The sequence below is a fragment of the Penicillium psychrofluorescens genome (assembly GCF_964197705.1).
Source record: "Penicillium psychrofluorescens genome assembly, chromosome: 2".
NCBI classification, from domain to species: Eukaryota; Fungi; Ascomycota; class Eurotiomycetes; order Eurotiales; family Aspergillaceae; genus Penicillium; species Penicillium psychrofluorescens.
The window spans coordinates 684291-707846 of NC_133440.1; the positions used below are offsets into that span (position 1 = coordinate 684291).

General features: G+C 53.2%; 9 protein-coding genes across 9 annotated transcripts; 4 read left to right on the plus strand and 5 right to left on the minus strand.

Annotated features, from left to right (window-relative positions):
- Nucleotides 1-621: 621 nt before the first annotated feature.
- Nucleotides 622-2061, plus strand: PFLUO_LOCUS2461 (uncharacterized protein; the record flags this gene model as incomplete). The annotated part of the gene is made up of 1 exon (XM_073779604.1): nucleotides 622-2061. The coding sequence occupies one exon, from the start codon at nucleotides 622-624 to the stop codon at nucleotides 2059-2061; it is 1440 nt and encodes a 479-aa protein (XP_073636542.1).
- A 1133-nt stretch (nucleotides 2062-3194) lies between these two features.
- Nucleotides 3195-3884, minus strand: PFLUO_LOCUS2462 (hsp70 nucleotide exchange factor fes1; the record flags this gene model as incomplete). The annotated part of the gene is made up of 2 exons (XM_073779605.1): nucleotides 3195-3437; nucleotides 3501-3884. 2 exons carry the CDS (start codon nucleotides 3882-3884, stop codon nucleotides 3195-3197), a joined length of 627 nt encoding a protein of 208 aa, XP_073636543.1.
- Nucleotides 3885-4833: 949 nt separating this feature from the next.
- Nucleotides 4834-6513, plus strand: PFLUO_LOCUS2463 (actin; the record flags this gene model as incomplete). The annotated part of the gene is made up of 6 exons (XM_073779606.1): nucleotides 4834-4840; nucleotides 5015-5045; nucleotides 5203-5258; nucleotides 5363-5393; nucleotides 5456-6227; nucleotides 6283-6513. 6 exons carry the CDS (start codon nucleotides 4834-4836, stop codon nucleotides 6511-6513), a joined length of 1128 nt encoding a protein of 375 aa, XP_073636544.1.
- A 1611-nt stretch (nucleotides 6514-8124) lies between these two features.
- Nucleotides 8125-10640, minus strand: PFLUO_LOCUS2464 (Bifunctional purine biosynthetic protein ADE1; the record flags this gene model as incomplete). Its single annotated transcript, XM_073779607.1, has 3 exons — nucleotides 8125-9728; nucleotides 9783-10310; nucleotides 10364-10640. 3 exons carry the CDS (start codon nucleotides 10638-10640, stop codon nucleotides 8125-8127), a joined length of 2409 nt encoding a protein of 802 aa, XP_073636545.1.
- A 742-nt stretch (nucleotides 10641-11382) lies between these two features.
- On the plus strand, nucleotides 11383-14235 carry PFLUO_LOCUS2465 (uncharacterized protein; the record flags this gene model as incomplete). Its single annotated transcript, XM_073779608.1, has 4 exons — nucleotides 11383-11580; nucleotides 11644-12412; nucleotides 12472-12535; nucleotides 12585-14235. The coding sequence occupies 4 exons, from the start codon at nucleotides 11383-11385 to the stop codon at nucleotides 14233-14235; spliced, it is 2682 nt and encodes an 893-aa protein (XP_073636546.1).
- A 668-nt stretch (nucleotides 14236-14903) lies between these two features.
- On the minus strand, nucleotides 14904-18803 carry PFLUO_LOCUS2466 (uncharacterized protein; the record flags this gene model as incomplete). Its single annotated transcript, XM_073779609.1, has 1 exon — nucleotides 14904-18803. One exon carries the CDS (start codon nucleotides 18801-18803, stop codon nucleotides 14904-14906), a length of 3900 nt encoding a protein of 1299 aa, XP_073636547.1.
- A 1407-nt stretch (nucleotides 18804-20210) lies between these two features.
- Nucleotides 20211-20738, minus strand: PFLUO_LOCUS2467 (uncharacterized protein; the record flags this gene model as incomplete). Its single annotated transcript, XM_073779610.1, has 2 exons — nucleotides 20211-20579; nucleotides 20646-20738. 2 exons carry the CDS (start codon nucleotides 20736-20738, stop codon nucleotides 20211-20213), a joined length of 462 nt encoding a protein of 153 aa, XP_073636548.1.
- A 310-nt stretch (nucleotides 20739-21048) lies between these two features.
- PFLUO_LOCUS2468 (imidazoleglycerol-phosphate dehydratase) lies at nucleotides 21049-21903 on the plus strand (the record flags this gene model as incomplete). The annotated part of the gene is made up of 2 exons (XM_073779612.1): nucleotides 21049-21367; nucleotides 21488-21903. 2 exons carry the CDS (start codon nucleotides 21049-21051, stop codon nucleotides 21901-21903), a joined length of 735 nt encoding a protein of 244 aa, XP_073636549.1.
- Nucleotides 21904-22198: 295 nt separating this feature from the next.
- Nucleotides 22199-22906, minus strand: PFLUO_LOCUS2469 (uncharacterized protein; the record flags this gene model as incomplete). Its single annotated transcript, XM_073779613.1, has 2 exons — nucleotides 22199-22512; nucleotides 22567-22906. The coding sequence occupies 2 exons, from the start codon at nucleotides 22904-22906 to the stop codon at nucleotides 22199-22201; spliced, it is 654 nt and encodes a 217-aa protein (XP_073636550.1).
- Between the last annotated feature and the right edge of the window lie 650 nt (nucleotides 22907-23556).

Consider the following 23556-nt stretch of genomic DNA (forward strand, 5'->3'; position numbering starts at 1 on the left):
GGCAAGTCAGTGGGACGGTCAATAAAATCAATCCAAGAGGACAGCAAGATTTGCCATAGTAAAACGCGCACAAGAATGTTTAGGGGGGAAGCAGGACGATGCAGTAAGCAGCTTTTAATCTTAAAACGCGGCCAAGGCCAAACGCCGCCCAGTTGATGGCCAGGCCTCGGTGCATCAGCGCCAAGGCTATTCGTTCAATACTAGGCAACTGAAGCTAACCCATACAGGAAAGTTCAGGATCTAGCGATTGCAAGTTGTTTCTCGGCAGTCTCCACAATTAGCGCATTTTGATGTACAGGGTACCAATACTTATTTCGGTTTTTGAACAAGGAATCTTGGACTGCAATTTCCGAGATTCCGAAAATCATTCTAAGAATTGTAAATAAAAGCAACATGTGCCGTTCGAAAATGTCCAATGACTGAGAGCAGTCGTCTTGTCTGTAAATTTATGTCTTGAACAGGTAGGTTGTCTTAACCCCTGGCCTGAGTCAGAATTAGTATGCGGACAATAGGTGGATTTCTCCCTAGCTTGGCGAAAGAGAATGAGATTCCCCCAAACCAGAATAATTTACCAATATGTGAGATATCTAGGTCAACCTACTGAAGCATATCTCTTTCACCATGGTCCTTAATCATTCGTCTGAATATGCTGCGAATGAACAGCCCAGTGACCCCGTTGCAGAGGATCCGGCCGGCCAACTCGCGGAATGGATTACCAACACTACCTACGAAGACATTCCGCCGGAAGTTGTCGAATTGGCTAAGCAAGCCATCTTCGATACTCTCGCTGTGGTCATCGCAGGTTCTGCATGGGAAGTGAGTCCACAGATTGTGGAGCAGGTGACCGAGTGGGGAGGCGCACCACAGAGCCCAATTCTCATCTACGGGAACAAGGTACCCGCACCTGCAGCAGCTTTTGCCAATGGTGTTATGGCGCGCGGCATCGACATGGGGGATGTTCATGAGAAGGGTGGGCACGTCACAGAGTGGAACATACCCACGATGCTTGCAGCATTGGGGCTAGCAGATAAACCGGTCAGCGGCCGGGAGTTCCTTACGGCATATCTGACTGGGAGTGAATTCAGCATTCGAGCAAGTGCCTCGGCGAACATTTCCCCACACTCTGCCTATGGTGTCCCAGGGGAGTTTTATGGATCACTCTGCTCAGCTGCTTCCGTATCTCGGCTCCTTGGACGGACCACTGAGGAAACGTGGAATGCACTTGGCATCTGCTATTCCGTACACAGCCTGTCAGAGACCCAGAAGTATGCTGAAGGAACCCAGATGGCACGAGTACAGCACAGTTTCGCTGGTGAAACTGCAATTAAGGCAGTTGTTTTGACCCGCAGAGGTGTCACTGGGCCCAAGGGCATATTCCTTGGGAAACCTGGCGGAATTCTCCGGCATATCCATTGGAGTGGTGTAGATCCAAGCATACTCACGGATGGCTTGGGAACAAAGTGGTATTACGCTGAGGGGCTTTCAATGAAACCCTACTCATCCTGCAAGTTCACCCATTCGTTCATCGCCGGAACTATCGAAGTAATGGCCAAACACGCGATCGACTATAGGGATATAGCCGGCATTACCTGCATCGGTAGTGAGGGGTCAAGAATGACTACAGAGCCATCTTCCGTGAAGTGGAACCCGCAGACCACACCTGAGTGTGTATTTAGCGCTCCATATACGATTGCGACTGCCGCAATTAGGGGGACTGTGTTCCTCTCGGACTTTGAAGATTCGGAAAAGCTTAGACCCGACAAACGCGAGCTGATGAAGAATATTGTCATCACCCATGATTCTTCGATTTCGGATTTCGAGGGGTTCTCTGTTGAAATTCTGCTTAAAAGTGGAAAGCGTTTCCGACAGGTTGCTCCTTACGTTAAAGGGCATACCCATAACCGCATGAGCTGGGATGATTTGGTCCAAAAGTTCTGGAAGTGTGTGCCATATTCTGCAACTCCTCTGCCCAACACAAAGCTCTGTAGATTGATTGAGCTTTGCAAAAATCTTGAAAAAGTGGCAGATGTGCGAGAGCTGGTGGAAGTCCTGACGCCGTAGTATTACGATATTGGGACTGGACTCTGATTTACGGATAGGAATTGCTTCATGAGCTTGACTCTTTCTATTTATCTAATCATATCCTCTTCTAGAGCAGCATATATCTGGTAGATATACGGCCAACATTGCGTGGGAACAGGGGAGTCCTGCCAACCCAAGTATTGATCAACGGGAAAGAGGGGAAACTCAAAGGGGAAAGCTACATCTGATGGAAGTGTTCAATTCCGAACCATTGTTAAAATTCCGATAACGTGATGCGGATCGTACCAACGAGCATCCGACTAGAAAGAACGGATATGGGAGTTGTATTCTTGATAACAATAATACGATGGCTAAGATAAAATGAATAGAGATGTCACGCACGATATCCTTTAGATAACAAGCCCTCTTCGTAGCCCTTTTCTTCTCTCCCTGACTTCCCCATCCCAAAGATCTCAATAGTACTGCGTCATTTAATTTGGACGGCAACTTCACTCAGTGTTATACCTAGACCAAAACCCATGGATGCCCCCAAAGCTCCTCGAACTTGCCAACAAGCTTGAAAAACAGCTAGTCATAGGTGCATTACAAAAGGTATTAAGAAGAATCTTAAAACTACAGAGAGAGAAAAGGTACAAGAGAGGAAAACAGATAGAGTAGATACGAAGAGCGGCAAATAATGCAAAAAGGATCACGTGGCACAGGCCTGCACCTTTCGGTCTTTATATTGTTTTCTGAGCTCTCCTTCGAGAGACGGTTATCCTGAGCCGTCAATTCGTCTGTCAGGGTCCAGATTACGCTAAGGCCTTGGTGGTGAGTCTGGGAAATAGTTATTATGTGTAGATGTCAAGCCGATTCCGAGAATGACTTTAGGCTACACGATAGATATGGCCTTTAGAAGGCAACCTGGTAAGGACTCTTGTGGCGCGCGGCAAGTACCATCATATCAGATGATACCGTCAGATATCCTAGTGCCTGGATTGGTCACGGGTCTGCGTAGTCCACGGCATCCAAGGGCGCTGGGACCAGTCTCCCAGTACCAATGCCCTTTGCATCATCCCAAGGTCACGTTCAAAGGGAGTGCACATCAGGAATCATGGTAATGACGGGTTGTATTCCGTCAGAGACTAAGTGCGGTGTCCCACGGGCACCGCTCACGAGGACTCGACCGGGTGAGACCGCAGCTTGTCCATGATTGCATCCACCGCCTCCATATCACCCGCATCTGCCTTGTCACTCGGGTAGCCCTCTGGGAGATGCTTGACCAGTTCGTTCATGCAAGGCTGGTAATTGCGCACTGCCGACGAAAGCGCATACACAGCCTTCTTGCGCGTGGCCGGGTTGGGGTCCGTAGTTGACATGTTCACGAGCGTGGGAATAACATTCAGCACGACGAGCTGTCACATAATCTATCAGTATCTTCCATTCCAAAAAAGGGTTTGGAGACCAGAAGTACATACCTTATCCTGCGCCTTCTCGTTATTCTGCACCGCCGTCCCGATACACCAGGCGGCCATACGACGCATATCCGCGTCCTCATGCTGCAGCAGTTGGGCCAAGGGGGACCACAGACCCAGTGGCTCCAGATTGTTCGCATTGTCAATGGACTCGATCATTTGCTCGAAGTTGTCAAAGGCGATCAACTTGTTCTCCAGGTCAGAGTCGTCCGAGTGCAGCACCTCCATGGCGGCCTTCATCAGATCGGCTTCGGAGGGACCGCCGAACAGAGCGTTGATCATGTCCGGGGTCAGGTTGCGCGCACTGGCCGGGGCATCGGTGGTGCCGTCTTCATTTTGGGAGTTTTGCACGCTCCATTTGAGGAGCTTGTTCATTTGGGGGTCCATTGTGTCGAGTGTGGAGAGCCTAACCAAAACCGTGGCGACTTTAAATAAAGGGGAATTGTTGTTGGGTGAAGTGTCGACAAGGAAAAATAAAATAAATTTATACAGCTCCGCGGCGAGGTGGGATGTCTTAGGTAATGGATGGACGATTCGGGCGACGCCCAGCGGGTTCTTTGCTGCCTCAGTCCACAGTTCATGCCTCAGGCAGGACTGCGCTCACCGACCCTCAGTTCTAGACTGTCTGGATATCAGCCGAAATGGCGGTAACCAAGTGATTGTCAGACCGCAGATTGTCGGCTAGCTTGGTCGTCTCGGTGGGTTCGGAAGCCCAATTCCACCCCCCCGCTAAGTTTCACTCGTTCCTGCCGTTCAGCACTGGTGGAGCAGCTCTATTCATCGAACGCTTTTGCTGCCTAAGGCTGCAATCCTCGATGCTGCGCCACATGCGTCAAAACAATGTTTGGGCGGGCAGAATGCCCTGGGGGGAGGAGTTTGTCAGATACCTAGGGTGAATGTCGGGGCCTAGTGAAAATCCCGGATGGAGCCTCACAGAGGGTCCCTTGGGGTGGGTTGACGTGGAAGGCCTGGAGGATGACAGTGAGCGGGATACGTCAGCTTCCCAGGTGGGAGGGACGAGAATAGGCTGCGAAGAAACATGATCAATGCTGCCTTGAACCATCGTAGAGCCGGCACGAGAGAAGAAACGATCGCATCAGAGGAGTAGGAGTATGGAGTACTATAATAAGGGCCTTGTAGTAGTGCCTGGCTGTACTAACGAATCCTCGCGCACACACCCAACCCAACCAGCCATCTCTCCCCACTTTCTTCCCTCTTCCCTTTCTCTCTTCTCTCTCTCTTCCTCCCTTTTACCCTTCTTCCCATCCATTTCTCTCTCCCCCAGTCCTCCATCTTCCTTCTCCATCTCATTTAGTTCTCTACTTCAATCTTCACCATGGAAGGTAAGCTGCCTGCCCGCCCTTTGTTTGTTGTGGCCACCTCTCCCGTTCCCACTTTCGCTCCCACCGTCATCCCACCCCCCCCCCTCCTCCGACCGGTCTCCCTGCTGTGACCACCTCGGTCTTTCTGGCCGCCTGACATTGCGACCCTTGGCTAATGCATTTCAACTCCAACAGAGGAAGTCGCTGCTCTCGTTATCGACAATGGGTACGTGCTGGATTTAAATCCGCCGCTTTAGGGGGCTCGTCGCCAACCCGGTCGCGCTGCCCCCCTCTCACCCGCCACCTACCCCCGGCACTTGAGACTCATCTCAATGCCATCGTTATGCCTCAGATGGGAACTCATACTGATGAATTGTTTCCAGTTCGGGTATGTGCAAGGCCGGTTTCGCCGGTGACGACGCACCACGAGCTGTCTTCCGTAAGTTCAAACCCCCACCCCCTCCTCCTTGCTAGGGCCGCCATCCCACCAGCCCTTGCGTCGGAGATCATCTCCCACTTGCACGATTTACTGACATGCAATAGCGTCCATTGTCGGTCGCCCCCGTCACCATGGGTAAATTCTTCCCCTTCCTGCCATTTTCGGGCCCAGCGGGCGAAGAGCTGACATGGCTGTAGTATCATGATTGGTATGGGTCAGAAGGACTCGTACGTCGGTGATGAGGCACAGTCGAAGCGTGGTATCCTTACGCTCCGCTACCCCATCGAGCACGGTGTCGTCACCAACTGGGATGACATGGAGAAGATCTGGCACCACACCTTCTACAACGAGCTCCGTGTCGCCCCCGAGGAGCACCCCATCCTGTTGACCGAAGCTCCCATCAACCCCAAGTCCAACCGTGAGAAGATGACCCAGATCGTGTTCGAGACCTTCAATGCGCCCGCCTTCTACGTCTCCATCCAGGCCGTGCTGTCCCTGTATGCCTCCGGTCGTACCACCGGTATCGTGCTCGACTCTGGTGACGGTGTTACCCACGTGGTCCCCATCTACGAGGGTTTCTCGCTGCCGCACGCCATCTCGCGTGTCGACATGGCTGGTCGTGACCTGACGGACTACCTGATGAAGATCCTGGCGGAGCGCGGCTACAGCTTCTCCACCACCGCTGAGCGTGAAATCGTTCGTGACATCAAGGAGAAGCTCTGCTACGTCGCCCTTGACTTCGAGCAGGAGATCCAGACCTCCTCGCAGAGCTCCGCCCTCGAGAAGTCCTACGAACTGCCTGACGGCCAGGTCATCACCATTGGCAACGAGCGCTTCCGTGCTCCTGAGGCTTTGTTCCAGCCCAACGTCCTGGGTCTGGAGAGCGGCGGTATCCACGTCACCACCTTCAACTCCATCATGAAGTGTGATGTTGATGTCCGTAAGGATCTGTACGGCAACATCGTTATGGTAAGAATCTTTCTCCCATTTTGAGGGAAATTTTTTGGTTGACATGACTTTCTAGTCTGGTGGTACCACCATGTACCCCGGTATCTCCGACCGTATGCAGAAGGAGATCACGGCGCTGGCTCCGTCGTCGATGAAGGTCAAGATCATCGCTCCCCCGGAGCGCAAGTACTCCGTCTGGATCGGTGGTTCCATCCTGGCCTCGCTGTCGACCTTCCAGCAGATGTGGATCTCCAAGCAGGAGTACGACGAGAGCGGTCCCTCGATCGTGCACCGCAAGTGCTTCTAAGGTGAACACCCTCCGCCAGAATATCAAACCTTGTAGTCACTAACGAACTCCCAGCTCGTGCGCTTTACTACTCGTCTTCGCTCGTATGTTCCTGGTGTATCAAAAGGCCGGATGGAGGCACTGGTGGATTGCAAGCGTTGTTGGATTGGACTCGCATTCTCAAGCGGATAGCCTGAAAATGGAATTTCGATTTTTAGTGGAATAGAGTCGGTCGTTTTTCTCTCTCTCTCTTCTCTCTCTGCGATCTTTCGGTCCGCGAGTCCCTCGCCCTTTTTTCTTATCTTGTCGCTCCCTTTTGGTTTTTTTCCAAATATTTTTGTTTTTCACAAAATCAATCGCCGGTCCCAAGGGGAGGAACAATCTGGCGACAGCGACAACGGTGTAGGTGCGATGTACATGGAGTCCGGTCGCGTTCCTTTCTCTGTTCTAGCCTTACCTTGAATTGTATCTCCGACCAAATTGCCTGGATTCAGTATGTGAGGGCCTTCATCTGTAGTGGTTGTGCCTTGTAGTCAAATCAGGTCCATTTCAGGGTTGAGTGGTTATACGTGGAGTATATATACATATCCAGATAGGACTTTAACACACAGTTTGCAAGCTATCCATTTCATAGGCATGATCTTACTGAGGATGTCTTCGAGACAACCAACTAAAAAGATATATATCTGAGAGATTCATCAACGTAAACAAGGTGATGGAATTGGAAGTCGGACAAATCATAAAGATAAAACTTTCACAGATTGGCGTTTGCTTTTTGGCTCTCTGTCGAGCTGTCTTTTGGACCAGCCTTTGCGAGCGAGGGCCCTCCTGATGCTAGACATTGTTTCTAGCGTTTGGAGAGAATATTCATCCCAGAGACAGACGACCATCTCATCGAGGTAAAGACCGGGCTTTTCGAGTACAATGCGCTACAGCCACCCTACTCTGGCCCTGTGTCAGCCATCTCCTTCTGTGAGCAGTTTTGGACAGGTCTTTCCGACATCTCGGAGATTTTATGGCCTCGCTTCCAGAGCAAATATGCCAAACTCGGCTTTGAAGACCTTGGTTGGGACACAGACCGCAGCCAGTGTCGGATTGTGACCTCTGGCAAAGATGGACAACCCGGTTTTATATCTTGTCTGTGTGCATTCACTACTTTTAACACCATTCGTTTAACTACCTTGGCTGATTGGGTTGCTAAAGACGACACAACTTTTCGTTGTCAACTTTTCGTTGTGTTGGGTCACTTCAATTTCGGGTCTATTTTGGTGGGGTTTTACTTGATGGTTTCGCCCAGAGAAACGTTGATAGTGAAACTAAGAATCAATTCACTTTACAGCGATATTCGACATCTGTTTACCCCATATTCCCTCATGAACTATTTACCCAAACCTGACTCGAAACACGCTAATCAATTTATGGACTAGCTGTAGATCCCCTACAGTACTTCCAAGAATAGATATTGATTGTATGTTATATTAAGTTAGTATGGTCCACGATGTTGCGATGCAAAAGTCCTCTCAAACTAAGAAGACGTTGGTATATCTCATTTCACTCATACTCATATAGACAGCGAAGAAACACAAAGATCCAAAATAATATCACCCGAGTCTAGAAACCAGATCCATGTTTTTAAGCACCCCACGAAGACAACCCCCCAAGCACACAGCCTTCCTCACCCTCAGCACGAGCCCGCAGCTCTCCAACCCGGTAAACCGTCTCGCCCTGGGCCTCAAGGCCGGTGCGCACAGCAGCCTCCTCCGCCGGGTCAACGACGATAATCATACCGACACCGCAGTTGAAGGCACGGGCCATCTCCGCCGAGGAGACGTTGCCTGCTTTCTGGAGCCAGGCGAACACCGACGGCTGGGCCCACGCGCTGACGTCGATATGCGCGGTCAGTGTAGCGGGGAGCATCCGGGGCACGTTCTCGGTGAGTCCGCCGCCGGTGATATGGGCCAGGCCCTTGATGGCGGCTGGGTGGGACGCCAGCGCGTGCAGGAGGGGCTTGACGTAGATGCGGGTTGGGGTGAGGAGGGCGCGACCGAGAGAGAGCTGGTCCGACTGGCCGGGCATGGTGAAGGGTGCCGGGTCGGAGTATTGCAGGCCGGCGCGGTCGACGATCTTGCGGACCAGCGAGTAGCCGTTTGAGTGCGGGCCCGATGAAGCCAGCGCGAGGACGACGTCGCCGGGGCGCATGGAGTCCGTGTACGGTAGGATGCGACGGGCGTGCTCGCCAGTGGTGTTGATGGCACCGACGGCGGCACCCACGGCGTCGTAGGATTCGTCGACGAAGAGGCCCGGCATCTCGGCAGTCTCGCCGCCGATCAAGGCGCAGCCGGCTTGCACGCAGCCGTCGGCGACGCCGGTCACGAAGGCTGTGGCGGTGGGCACGTCTAGGTGGCCGCAGGAGTAGCAGTCCAGGAAGAAGAGCGGCTCGGCGCCCTGCACGACCAGGTCGTTGACGTTCATGGCGACCAGGTCCACGCCAACGGTGTCGTGGATGCCTACTGCGTGGGCGATCTTCAGCTTGGTGCCCACGCCGTCAATGGCACCGATGAGCGTCGGCGAGTGCGGGTGGTAAGTTGGGTTCGCGGCGGCCAGAGAAAAGAGACCGCCGAACCCGCCGATGACGGCGTCGGTGCCGGGCCGCTTGGTGCGCTTCACGGAGCTCTTGATGCGGTTCACCAGCTCGTTGCCGGCATCGATGGAGACACCTGCTGCGGCGTATGTGAGAGCGGTGTGGGCCTTCTGGCGGAACGCGCGGTGCGCGATATCCTTGCGGAAGAACATGCCGTCGTAGTGGATTGTGGCGATGCCCTCGTAACTCTTGGACACAGCCTCCTCGAGTGTTGACGCCGTCGCCGTTGCGGCGATCACACGACCGCCGGATGTCTGCAACTCGGACCCGGACAGGGTCGTGCCGGCGTGGAAGATGAGAGTACCAGCTGGTGCAGGGTCAAGGGTCATTGGTGTACCCTTGGCATACGAGCCAGGGTAGCCGCCAGCCACGGCGACGACGGTGGTGGAGAACTTGGGCTCAATCTTGACGGAGACACCATCGAGCCAGTGCTCAGTACACGCGACCATGATCTGCGCCAGATCGGTGTCTTCGCTCAACAGCGGCAACAGAGTCTGCGTCTCGGGATCACCGCCCCGTACGTTATACTCGAGAACCTTGGGCCCATTCTTGGTCATCATAAGGCCGGTGAACAAGATACCGACAAAGGGGAAGCCTACCCAGAAGAACGGTTAGCAGCAATTTAGCATGGCAGTCATGCTGTACGTACCATCTCTTCTCATTCCATCCACGGACGGCTGGATAATGGTCCGGTCAATCTCTTCCATGACCTCCTTGGGAGCAATGCGCGTAGGCGCATAGCAACCCATACCGCCCGTGTTGGGGCCTTGGTCACCGTCAAAGATGCGCTTGTGATCCTGCGCTGGAGGCAGCGAGCGGATGGTATAGCCATCACTGAAAGTGAGCACGCTCAGTTCGTCGCCCTCGAGGTACTCTTCAATGACCACCTCGTCACCGGCCTTGCCGAACTGATGGTCCAGCATCATCTCCTTCAGCCCCTGGTGCGCCTCCTCCTTGGTGGCTGGGAGGAGAACACCCTTGCCACCAGCAAGACCATCGGCCTTGATCACCACATTGTGCGAGACGGAGTCGAGGTAGCGGCAGGCAGAGTCGTAATCGGAGAAATTGCCAAACTCAGCGGTGGGGATCTGGTGGCGCTTCATGAAGTCCTTCGAGAAGGTCTTCGAGCCCTCCATACGGGCAGCAGCCTTGGACGGACCGAAGCATCGGATACCGACTATTACGGAGTGGTGTTAGCTAGGAACTCGAAGTGGTCATGACCGAACTTACCGGCCTGGAAATAGCCTTGAATGCCATCTACCAACGGCGCCTCGGGGCCCGGCACCACGAGGTTCACCTTATTCGTCTGTGCAAATGCCACCAGGGCGGGGTAGTTATCGCCCTTAACATTGACGTTGGTGATCTTGGAGTTGCCCAGGCCCGTGCCGCCGTTTCCGGGAGCGACGTAGACGGCATCGACGAGGGGCGATTGGCTCAACTTCCAGGCCAGAGCGTGCTCACGGCCGCCATTGCCGACGATTAGCACGCGCAATTGTTCCGGAACCATGGTGGGAGCAGCGTCTCGAGGGACTACTGGGTGGAGGGTTAGCGATTGTGGGCTTTCTTCCGCGGGGTATGGACGATTGCCCCTCTAATTAGACAGAAGCATTGGAAGGCAATGAATGAGAAAAGAGAGGAGGAAATCAAGGCATTGGAAGATAGCAGAGAAAAACTTACCTCGCGCGGGAGACTGAGAAGCAATTGCAGCGGGAGGATGGTGGAGGAGCGACGAGATGATCATCGATTTTCTTATCGTTGACTTTTTTTTTCTCCTCCGGGACGGTGTTTCTCCGGCACCACCTGCGATCCTTACAGTGGCTCGGATTGTATACCTAGTTATCGAACTACTGAAGAAATTCATCTAAGGAGAATGTGTAATAGTCATAGCAGTTCAATGGAGGAATAATCTGTAGTTTGGTCCTTTTCTCTCTAGCCCCAAAAATCCATCCATCACCAACTACATGTATATACCTGCTCAATCCGGATCCAGGTTTCTGCACAACAGCCATTTCCATCCAAATATCAAATCTAGACTATCATTTCCCCCTGGTTTCTTCCTCTTGGACAACCAGCTGCATTGTTCTTCATGTCTGTGCCTCAGGCTCCCAGAGTTCTAAAGCGGTGACTCGCGGCAGACAAAAAAACGCGCGCGAGATTCGAATCGATGCTCTCAATTCGTTACGTTCCAGAACACCATTTGATAGCCCGCGAGCTCTCTATATCTTTCTGTTTCTCTTTTTCAGGCTCGCATGTTTCGGGCCTCGCTGCGGTCGGTCTCAGACCCTCTCCGCGACCATGTCTGCCTCTCCTGTCTAGCCCGCCGGGTTGGGTCTCCCAACAAGCTACGCGCCTTTCACAGCACATCTCTTTTCATTAGCAGAAACAAGAGGACACGACCTCACTTTCTGACACAAACGCGGTTCCGGGGATATGCAGCTGAGACCCAGGTACGGAGCTTGTCATCTTTTCTCTTGTCCCGCGGAAAGGAGTACTAAAAGAGTTTCTTGCAGGAATCTCCGGATAAAAACCAGACTGGGAAGACCTCTAAAACCCTGCATCCAGACTCTCAAGAGTCCATCCAAGTGACAGCACAGCCCATTAGCGCGGCGGAAAAGTTCAGTCGCCAGCCACAGCCACAGCCATCGCGAGACGAACAAGAAAGACAAGAAGAGGAAAGAGAGCAAGGAGGGGAAGGGAAAAAAGAAAAGAAAAAAACTCTTCCTGTGGGCAACACGAAACGTAAGGCGAGGCTAAAGGCCAAACAGAAAAAGAAGGCTACATCATTAGCCTTATCACAGGCAGACAAGAAGGCGGCCGGAAAAGATCTCACCGAAAATGAGAAAGCGGCTGAAGACAAGAAGGTGAAGGAGAAGAGGAAGAAGGCCACTGGAGCAAGGAAAAAGGCTGCCGCCGAAGATTCGACGGCCGCTGCAGACAAGAAGGAGAAGAAGAAGAAGAAAGAGAAGAGGGGGAAGGCCGCTGAAGAAAAGAAGGCCCGTTTAGAAAAGATGAAGGCCGCCGCTACAGACACGACGGCCACCGCAGACAAGAAGGAGAAGAAGAAAAAGGAGAAGAAGAGCGCTGCAGACAAGCAAGACACCGACAAGCAGGAGGTCAAGGGACAGAACGAAGAGGTTGCAGCTCCCCGAGTGACCGAGCAGCCTAATCCACTGCCCCCCCGGAAGGCGAAGCGAGAGCGAGAGGAAAATCCCGCAACCAAGTCAAAGTCCATACTCCGGCAAGACGAAGGCTCCCTACACGCACGGCAGCCATTGACCCGTGAGTGCCGCTAGAGAATCATTCTTAGAACCCCAGCTGACTCTACTTCTTCTCCCAAGCATTGGATATCCCCCTGGCCCCTGTTCCAACTTTGTCATTTGGCCTTGAACGGGTGCTTTTCAAGTAAGCTGCTTCTTTTTGCCAGAGGATTTGTGAAACTAACACGATACAGTCCTGGCGTCTATCATCTTCGTGACCCTCGGTCTCGTGTCTATAACTTTGATCCGTATTTGGGTTCAATTATGCCTGTAACCGAGTTTGATTTCGAAGCTCTGAAGGCATACATCACCTCGTCCAAAGATGATACTTTACGTGACATAGCTGTCAAGCAACAGAAGAAGTATGTTGGGTCTTCTTCGAGTATGACTTCGGTTCTCTCGCATTTCCATTACCTTCTTTCGAGCTGGCGAGCCGTCAATGTGAGCAGCGTGTCTCAAGGCTTTTCCGAGAAGTTGCGTTCTTTCACACGTCTCCTCCGCTCGCCCGCGGCCATGTTCCTTCGATACCAGGATGGAGTGTACGCCATCGACGCGGACAAGGAGTTTGATAACGCCAACATCCTGATGAACCTTGGAAAATCAATGGAGAAGCTCCTCACCTTGCCGAAAGATGATTTTGAGCGGTATCGCCGATCACACGAGAACAAGATCACGCCGGAAGAAGAGGAGGCCGTACCCGAGTCCTACCATTTCACCACCTATGGCGATTTCATCATGCGGTCTCAGCTGGATGCCTATGATCCTCGCCTGCCGGGTACTGGAATGTTCGATTTGAAAACGCGTGCCGTTGTCTCGATTCGAATGGATGCAAAGAACTTTGAGCACGGTCTTGGATACGAGATCAAGGGTCGATTTGGCGACTTCGAGTCCTTTGAGCGGGAATACTTCGACATGATCCGCGCTGCGTTCCTGAAGTATTCTCTGCAGGTGCGCGTCGGCCGCATGGACGGGATCTTTGTCGCTTTCCACAACGTCGAGCGCATCTTCGGATTCCAGTATATCAGTCTTTCGGAGATGGACGAAGCCCTGCACGGACAGAGCGACACTGCGCTGGGAGATGAAGAGTTCAAGCTGAGCTTGGGGCTGTGGAATACAGTCCTCGACAAGGCGACTGCCCGGTTCCCCAAGCAATCGCTGCGCTTCCATTTTGAAACGAGAGACGCAACCTCTCCATTTATGTACATTTTTGCCGAGCCCGTCACAGACGAGGAGATCGACGCCATCCAGACGAAGAACCAAGCCGAAATCGAGGCGTACCAGAAGCGTCTTCTCCGTCCCGAACCAAAAGACGATATTAACGAGGACCTCGACGCCGCAGCAGCGACGGAAGACCCATCGCCCTCTAAATCCTCAGAAGAGTCTGAGATCCTCTCCTCAAATACCAACACGCCCGAGTCACCCTCCTCAGAGGCCTCATCAGCCCCGATATACGACTCAGACGCTCCCCCCGACCCATCCTTCACCGAAGACCTAGAAAAGGGCGGGCAAGAAACCGAGCTCCTCGGAATGGTGCTCTCGGTCAAAAACAGCGTGAACAAAAAACCAGTCGACCGTCCTACCAACTTCAAGGCCGATGACGAATGGACCGTCGATTACGAGCTGAAAGAACTGGAGCCTTATCGGGCGCGCAGCTTATACGAAATGTGCCAGCGCCGCCGCCGCGCTGTTCTCGACGACCGTGGCGAGGACGAGATTGGCGTTGCGGCCAATGCTTATATTCGGCAGTTGCGCGAAGTCGCTAAGAAAGGTCGTAGCCATCGCGAGAAGGAGAATCAGCTTGACGAGAAGAACGGAGTGGTTGTGTTTAATGAACCGGTAAACTAATCTTGGGATGACGGAAGCATATCGTCTTGGGAGTTGTGGTAGGACATCTTGTACATTATTCTATTGTGTTTTTTTCTTTTCTTCACTTGTTTCTACTTTGGTCTGCGTCGGGTTATTACATTCCGGGGGATCTTGTATACAACCATACCCATTTGAACAACGGCAATTTTTGGTGAATAGAAATCCATTCTCCTCATGTTCTGTGTTCCAAGTATTTCTTTACCAAGTCAGGAAGATAAGGGACAAGCAAGAGCATCATAACATTAAACTAAGAACGAGGATATATTTTAACGCCATGACTGGTAGATGCAGACGCCCCATAGACAAGCACAGTCAATCCCATAGATGCACATGGAAACAAACGCCGAGAGAAAAACAATGGCAACTGCATCTCTATGAGAGATGGGGAGGCGGGTTATAAGCGTAAGATAACAAGACAGATGATCAAAGCATCTCAAATGGTGTAGAAACACCAGCAAAAGGGTATCATTGCCAGAAGGCAGAGCTGTGCGCGCGCGCGGGGAAGGAGAATCCAAGACCCAGAGGAAGAGAAAAAGAGGGGTGGAGGATGGGGAGGGACCTTGGTTCTGTACAAAAGCGGATATGTACAATCCGACAGGAAGCAGTAACCACGAAAAAGTAAGCGCAGCTAGCACATCGGTCAGCACTCACAGCTCCTGCAAATCGAGTTTCGGCGGAGCCCAGTCCAGCTGAGGCGGCTTGTCATCCGTCTGAACGAACACCGTCGGCGGCCGTGAGTCGTGCTGCGCCTTCCGACGATCTTTCATGGCGTTCCCACTGAGAAACCCGCGTAGAGTGGACGAGGCCATGCCATAGGCACTGCGCGCACTGCGGTTGCCGATTGAGACGGTGCTGGAGCTGTTTGCACTGCGGACGCTATTCGATCTGTGGACGGATGAAGGCACGGCGGGGACGGGCCTTGCCATACGTGAGGATGAGGAGGACGAAGAAGAGATAATGCTTGATGGACCGAATTCTGAGGGCGCGCGAGCGGCTCGGGGGAGCGGAGCTGGTTCGCTTTGCGCCATTAAGCTGGACGTGAACTCGGCTGTGGGGACGCGAGGAAGAGGCCGGCTTCCCGGGTCCTCTTCGGCAAGGTGGATAGATGATGCGGAGTCTTCTGGTGGCGAGGCACGGATTTCATCTGCTGATACTGCGACTTCGAACTTGAGTTCATCGAGCATCGTGCCGAGACTGGCGGCTGTCGCGGGCCGGCCATCGCTAGAGGCATCGTCGACGTCGTCTTCGATTCCGTGTGCGATATTGTGGTTGCGAAGAAGATATCGGCGCAGGCGAGCGACCTCCATGTCCCATTTTCGGTTCAGAGACTGCAGGACGAGCTCTACGTTGTGGTTTGCAAATGGAGACGTCTCCAGAGCGGCGGCAACATTCACCGGTGGATTTTTGCTCAACCGATGTCCAACGGGGGCATTGCCAACATTCATCGCTGCATGCAGAGAGCGACGGATCGAGTTCGCCGTAGAGCCTTGGACATTGCTTGCATCCCATCGGACATTGTCGACCTCCCGCCGCACCTTGTCGATGGACAGGGTTCGATCTCCATCCATGCATGAAAGACTGAGCAGGGTGCGGTTGCACTGCAGACCATTAACAAGCACGGTAAATGACTGAAGGTTAATATCGTTGTTCTCGCAATGCACCTCGCGCAGTGAGTTATTGCACTCCAAAACCGAAGCCAGAGTATTCGCGCCCTGGAGACCCAGGTTCTGGTGCTCGATTCGAAGCACCCTGAGAGATGTATTTTTCTTCAAGCCAGTCAGGGCTAGGTTGAGACCGATCCCGAAGCGGGCGACGTCCAGATGAGCATTTTCCCCGCTGATGTCCAACGCTTCTAGCGTCTCGTTCTCCTCAAACATGACCTGCAGAGCGCGGCACGTCTCTGGACCTGCATCGTACGGAAGAGACGCTTTAGAGATATCTAGATATCGCAGGCTGCTGTTTTTCCGGACTGCATTAACCAGTTCCCGGAAATGTTCCTCCTTTTTGAAATCAATCATCCGCATAGATAGGTGCGACGGGGTCTCGTTTTTCGCAATTGCGTCAAAAATAAACGAACAGCCATTGTCAAGCCGGTTCTCGTTGACATGCAAATGGAGGCTCCGCAGATTGTCGGGACCAGCCGCCATCGAATGCATGAACATGGCCACATCTTCTCCAGTCAGGCCGCACTGGTCGAGTCGGAGGACGCGGAGGTTTCGGGACCGATCACTGGCCAGGTAGGTGGCGATGGCATCCACTGTCTGGCGGTTGACAGTCGTTCGGCTGAGGGCCAATTCTTCAAGTCGCCAATTGAACAACATCTCTGCTGTGATGAGCGGCTCGGGGCCAGACGTCCGGGAGATGCGGGACAGGTTCATCTTGCGGATCTGACCAAAGTACCCGATGTACTGTTGAAGAACATCGGGGTTTAACCGTCCCTGGACGCCGGAGATATTGATGGCCTCGAGAGTAGACTCCTGTGCGACAATGGTTGACAGCAACATGTCCAGGTCATGAACGGACAGTCCGCAATCTCCGACCTCCAATGCTCTCAGATGACTCCGTCGTTGGGATGCCGCATCCACCAAGTAGTCAAGGTCCGATTCGCCGAGCTTGATCCCATTCAGAGCCACCCAATCGACGCTAGTCAGTTCGCGGCGACAAACAGGGAAAATGGCCTCTGGGATTCCACAGCCTGGATCACGAATCCCCTTGTCGAATGTTGGTGTCCGCGTCAGACAATACGAGAAATCGAGCCGACGCAGCCATTTGCTCTTCAAGACCAAACCTCGTATCTCTTCAGAAAGAACGGTGAGGTTTCCTTGGCCTGGAATTTGAACAAGACAACCTCCACGGTCAAGATGCACATCCATATCCGCCCCGTGAATATCACGAAGGCCCTGAAGCACATCGAGGTTGACGCCGCGAAAAGATATTGAGCGGAAAGATTCATTATACCGGAGGGCGCGCATGACCGCAATCAGCTCGAGCGCGTTGTATCTTGGCTGTCTTGGGGAAGCCGAGCGGAGTAATCGGAAGCAAGGAGCATCTTCACACTCCAAGTCAATCGTGTAACGAATGTTGGAGGTGTCAATGTCGTAACTGGCGGAGTAGGCGACCAGCGTGCGGTCGAAGCAGCCGTAATCCTCATCCAGCGCTACGGGCGGGAAGTTGTCGTCGTTTTGCAACTCACGCGGCACAACAAACTCATATGGCTGTCTGGTCCATAGAGGACGCAGGAACTCGGTGTGCTGTCGAATCCAGCCCGCAACTTCTACCGAGTGAACCGAGGCCAGGAAGACATTGAATGTTTTCTGAAATGGAACCCGGAACGAGAGGTGCAGGCTATCATCGCCGTACTCCATCGACAGCCCCGTCAGATTCATGAACCCAAAGGAGGCGCCCACGTCAAAGTCAGTGAGCGAGACCATCGACGATCGGCTGCCGGTCTTTTGCATTGGAATAAGATGGACTTTATGGGACCCAAGAGCGAGGTAGCAGCCGGTGGGCGACAACTTCGCCAGATCATCAGAGGAAGATCGCGTAGGTGACTTGCTCGAAGCGATTTGGATAACACGAAACATACGAAAAGCCTGTGGGTCGAAGTCTCGCTCGTGCTCCAGCATCCGAGTCACGTACTCGACCGAGCCTCGACTGAACGGCAGCGGTTCGTTTGCACGAGCCATCTGGGCGGCCTGACGAATGCCCACCATCCAAAGATTTAGTTCTTGAAGGTCGGGCGTCTGCATCTGAACCAAGGCAGCCTTGTGAGTGCGCTCATCCAGGTACGCTACCTCCACCGTTGGGGACAAACGTCCATCCTCCAGCATGTAGACCGCAATAATACTATTCAGCGGAATACCGGCAGACGAGTCGCCCGAGACCATCGGGTGCATGTCCTGCAATGAGCTTATCGAGGCAATTGATTGGCGGTGATTCGCCGGGGCCCGCACGTTATAGGAAGGTGGAATGGACGGGAAAGTATCGGCGGCCTTGCTCTGGGTCTTGAAACGGATGATATGCGTGTCTGTCAGAACGAGATACTGACTCTTCTTTCTCCACATGCTGCCAGTAGTCTGGATTTCCCCATGGTGGAGAATGGCGGATGACCACATCCCATTTCGGGGATCAATTACATGCTGGTCGTCTCCAAGCGAGCCGACCGACGCGCTGAGGGGGTCATTATCGTCTTCCAATGAGTGCAAGGACCGAAAGGACCCAAAGACGGAATTGCGTTTCTTCTGCAGCGACTTCCGGGGTCGGGGGTTCTCAAGAACAGGCGTCGATGCAGCGGCCAAGGTCGTGATGTCCGAGTGTGACGTCCCAGGCCGACGCAGGACATTAGGGCCAGTGGATCTTCTATTCGGGCTCTGGGCTCGGCCAAAGAACCCCGAATTGCGGCGTTTTTTGCTTTGCGCAAGGGCACCGTCCGAGGGTGTTCGATCATGGAGACGGGGCCGGAGAGGGGGCGCCGAGGTTGTGGACGAGGGACTGAAGACACTGCTGAAGCTCTTCCGCCGTTGCTTCTTGACCGCCATCTCAGCCATGGTGGAAGTCGGGCAGGTGTAAATAGATGTGGACGATAGGGAGAATTAATTAAGATAAAGAAAACGCTAGCGGCGCGAGGGTGGTGAGAATAAAAGTCTTATCTCATCAACGACCTCGACGTCGATCTCACTAGACGAACCGAGAGTATTAGCAACATTCCTAGCAAGCAACGATAACGACAAGCTGTACATACTGCAATCCGTCAGGGCGCCATGAGAAGCAATTGGGCAGAAAGGCAAGTGGGACCTCGAGCGAATATATCTACTAGCACCTCCAGACGAGTGGGCACCGCCGACACGTCAAGCAGCTGTCAACAATGTGGCGAAAGGAAAGAGGTTCGATTGCAATAGGAAGTAGGTTCGAGCGAGTGACCGGAAGAAGAAATGAAGGAGACAATCGCATCCGCCAGCAAGAAGTCGTGTCAGGGCAACCCAAAACGGCGGGAACAAGGGGATTGTGATCAATCGGGGGGGGATTTGAAGGTCAATCCGGCAAGGATGGAATCAAAGAGCGGGCGATCCGCACCAGAATGGACGAATGATCAGTGGGCGTGGGCGGGGAATGATGTCACGGGGGGAAATCCTGCGATGCAAACAGAACAGGGGAAAATGAAAAGAGCAGCCGGAGAGAGTAAAAAGGAGGAAGAGGGAAAAGGTGGAGGGGAAGAGGGAGGAATGGCCGAATGCAGTTAACCGCCCAACACTCCGGACGAACCGTTTGTACCGTGTGTTTCATATTGATTTTTCCTGATTTGCTTCTGGTTTCTATGTATTTTGAGACATGATGTACTTCGGAAATCAATACTTCTAGACCGCGCGATCGGACATTTTTGTCTTGATTGACTCTATTTACATCGTCCTAGATAGCTGCCGACCGTTGAGGCACTGAGACATGCGGTCGCACATATCGAATGGCATCCGCATTCGAGCCAAAGCCACGTAAGAGGCGTCTCCACCGCATGCATCAGCTAGGCTATCAGTGATAGTATGATTAGCCGACTATCACGACGATGTCTCCTTAGTGTCGGTGGGATTAGTGCTTAGTATCGAGTAGGAGACCACTCAGTGAGAGCGAACACGATCCACCACGCAGATCACCAGCACGGGCAACTCCACGCTCCTCCGGAATTGCAGCCGGAGGTCCAGGATAAGGAGGCCAGGGGTCGGGATCCTGATAGGGCCCTCGTTTCAGCCCGATCGCTCCAAGGGAAAAAGGGGCGACGAGAAGGAAGAACTTTGGTGGTTCTGCGGTCTGTTTGTTGTACGTATGGAGCAGCCGAATAACCACACAAGCACCAACCCCACTGGAGCAGAGCTGTTGCAGATAGCTTCTGGAATTATTGGGGGAAAAAAAGGGCACCTGGCGAAGCTCTGGAATTCCGCCCCGCTTAAATCCCGCAGGATTCCTCATGGACGAGATCTCTCTTCCAGTTCCGCTTGCCGCCGCTCCGCGCGCTTGATACGGCGAACCAGTTCGATGTAATCATTCACCCTCCGCTCCGCCCAGATACAGCCGCCCAGGGTCATCGCGGCAATCTGCAGGAAGACCTTAAACTGAGGCGTCAGGCCGCGGTAGACGCGTGCCGTCGGCGAGATCCACGAGGAGAAGCCTTCGAGCGGACGGTAGAACAATCGCGAGCGGAGGCCGGCAGGGGAGAACGGTGAGGGGCGCGGTCGGGGTTGCGCGTCCGGACTGGCGGGTGGTGTAGGCGCAGTGAAGGTGAATGGATGAGGGAGGATCAGGATCATATGGGCGAGGATGGATACCGAGCCGAACTATAGCACGCGGTGAAGAAGCAGATGTTAGTCCCAGTTGCGCAAGGTTGTGTTTGGCGGACATACTCGGAACACGCCAGTCATGAAGCCCTTGGCGGCTTCGCGTGTAAGTTCCTCTGGCGGCTCGATGTCTCCTCTTTGACTTGGCGGGGGAGGCATGGTGGATGGCTATTTACTGAAGGTTGAATGTTTTTGTTGTAAGATTGGGCGGGAGATTTGGAACAGGGATAGAGGAGAAGCTGAGGAAAAACTCTGCTTTCAATTGAGTTCCAGTGAGGCCAGCACCGGGAAGGAAAAACAAGAAGCAAGAGCTGTGCAAGTGAGTAGGAGATGGATAGAGAACAAAAATAATGACCGGAGGAGAGGACCGGATCAATAATAATCCCACTCAACGATCTCCGATCCGAGAAAAAGCCGCCAACCTCCAACTATACCCAACTCACTCTCCACGGCACACCCACACCCCATCATGGCCCTCGCCGCGCGCACAGCATCCCTCTCACGGGACACAAACGAAACCAAAATCCAAGTCTCCCTCAGTCTCGACGGCGGCGTCCTACCTCCCTACGAGCCCTCCACCCACTTCTCCCCCCCAAGCGACCCGCAAGAAGCCTCCGCCGCCAAGAATGGCATTGTGCCGCCCAAGGATGCCGGGCATGCGACGCAGTTCACGGCGACCCAGCAGATCACTGTGAGCACAGGGATCGGGTTCCTGGATCATATGCTGCATGCGATGGCGAAGCATGCGGGGTGGAGTTTGGCGGTGCGGGCAAAGGGAGATTTATACAGTGCGTCCTGCTCCTCTCTCTCTCTCTCTCTCTCTCTCTCCTTCCAATTGGCAAGTGAGAGGAGAAAGAAGTCAATTGGATATACTTTACGCATACACTTACTAACAATCTCATCTACAGTTGACGACCACCACACAACAGAAGACACATTTCTCGCCATCGGCTCAGCATTCACACAAGCCCTAGGTGCACGGCAGTCGCTCACGCGCTTCGGACGCGGTGACGCCCCCCTCGACGAGGCCCTCTCATGGGCCGTGATCGATCTCTCCAGCCGACCATGGGCAGTCATCGACCTGGGGTTCAAGCGGGAGAAGATCGGCGACCTCAGCACCGAGATGATCACGCATGGCTTGCAGAGCTTCGCGCAGGCAGCGGGCGTGACCCTGCATGTGGGCTGCACGTATGGCGATAATGACCACCATCGCGCGGAGAGCGCGTTCAAGGCGCTTGCGGTGGCGATGAGGACGGCCTGTGCGAGGCGGACTGGGGGGGAGGTTGGGGCCGGGGATGTGGTTAGTACTAAGGGTGTTCTTTAAAATTGAAATTAGGAAGTTCAATTGTAAATATGCGATGTGTATGTGTGATGAGATGGGATTAGAATACATGGTATCTTGGTTGATCTTGTGGTCAATTGTTCTGAAGTATAGCAAGTACAGTATGTGCGGGATGATAATCATGTCGATACCAATTCATTGCTAAACAAATCTCTAATACTGCCATAAATGCATCAATCGTGAATACTTGAATCATCCCCAAAACACCCGCCGAAGAACCTGCTTCGACAACACCCGATCCACCCTGCCATGCGCCAGCCCAACACAAAAGAATGAATCACGAGTTCACCCCAAGAGCCTTGATAGCCCTCTGCCAATACTCCTTCCTCTCATCCGTCACAGAGGTACCCACACAATCACTAATATACCGCTGCCATCCCTCCTCGTCGCCAGCCTGCAAAGCAGTCCGGACCTCCTTAGAGCACTGGGTGGTCAAGAACCACGCCCCCGAGCCGAAGTCGTAGCCGTGGTTATCGCGGAGCAGATCCAGCAGATCGGCGGGGTTGCTAGCGACTCTGGCGATCTTGCTTTTGAGATCCGGGAGGGAGGAGGCGTATTTCTTGTTGAAGGACGGGGATTGCATGTTGCGCGCTGTATGGTACGTTTATTATCACCCAATGATTTAAGAAAAGAAGGAATACGTACTGCCCTGACCCGGCACACCTGGGAAATGGTTCTTGTTGTACTTGAAATCGACACTTTCAAACGCCATCAGACTGATGATAGCAGCCTGCTCTGCCTTCGACGTGACTTTGTATGTGTCAAAGGATTGGGAGGTGTACTTGGCGGCGGTCTTTGCAGTCGCACACTCGCCCTTGGCGGGAGCATCGGTGCATGTGTTTGATTTAGGCGCAATGGCTTCCACCTGGGCTTGCGTGAGAGCGGCGTCGCGAGCGATCAGAGGAAAGGTAAATGAGACTGGGGCTGTGGCGGAGAAGAGGGACAGGTTGAGGAGGAAGAGGGTGGTAAGGTAGAGGTGCCACATCTTGCGTGTAGGAGAGCAAGGGCGAATGAGAGCAATGGAGATTGGTCAGTAATTATATCTTGAGAAATGAGGACAGCGGTTCAGAGAAAGCCAAGAGGGTGGTTGCTTTATATATGGGCTGCCCACTACATTGCTGAGAGAGGTGGGCGGGGGAACCGCTGCATAGCCGCCCATTGCTGGGCATTGTGGCCAGCAGGCTGGTAGACAAAGGGTCAGTCACGAAGAATGTGAGACCAAGGGTTGAGCGATGTAATGGAGCTAGGGTTTCGGAGGGTTGGTCTGAAACGCCGCTCAACCCAACCTCAGCAAGGAATGCCAGCGCCAAGAATGCGAATGAAGCAAGTAGTATCAAGCAAGTAGATTTCTTTGATCTCAGATCCCAGAAGTAAGTCTAAAGGTTGGTTACAAATCATAAAGAGGTAGGTAAATAGAGGGGACCAAGCAATCCAAGAGCAATCCCACCACCACACAGCAGGCGTGGGCATAGATCCCTCAAATCGCAGAAAATCAAAACCAATGGCTCCAGGTGAGCAGTCAATCCAGGGTCCCGCCAACGAGACTGAATCACCATGCATAGCGCTCTCAAACAGAAGGTAAATAAAAGTGTACATATAAATGCTGAGATGCACAGATCGTGTCCAAGGCCGTAT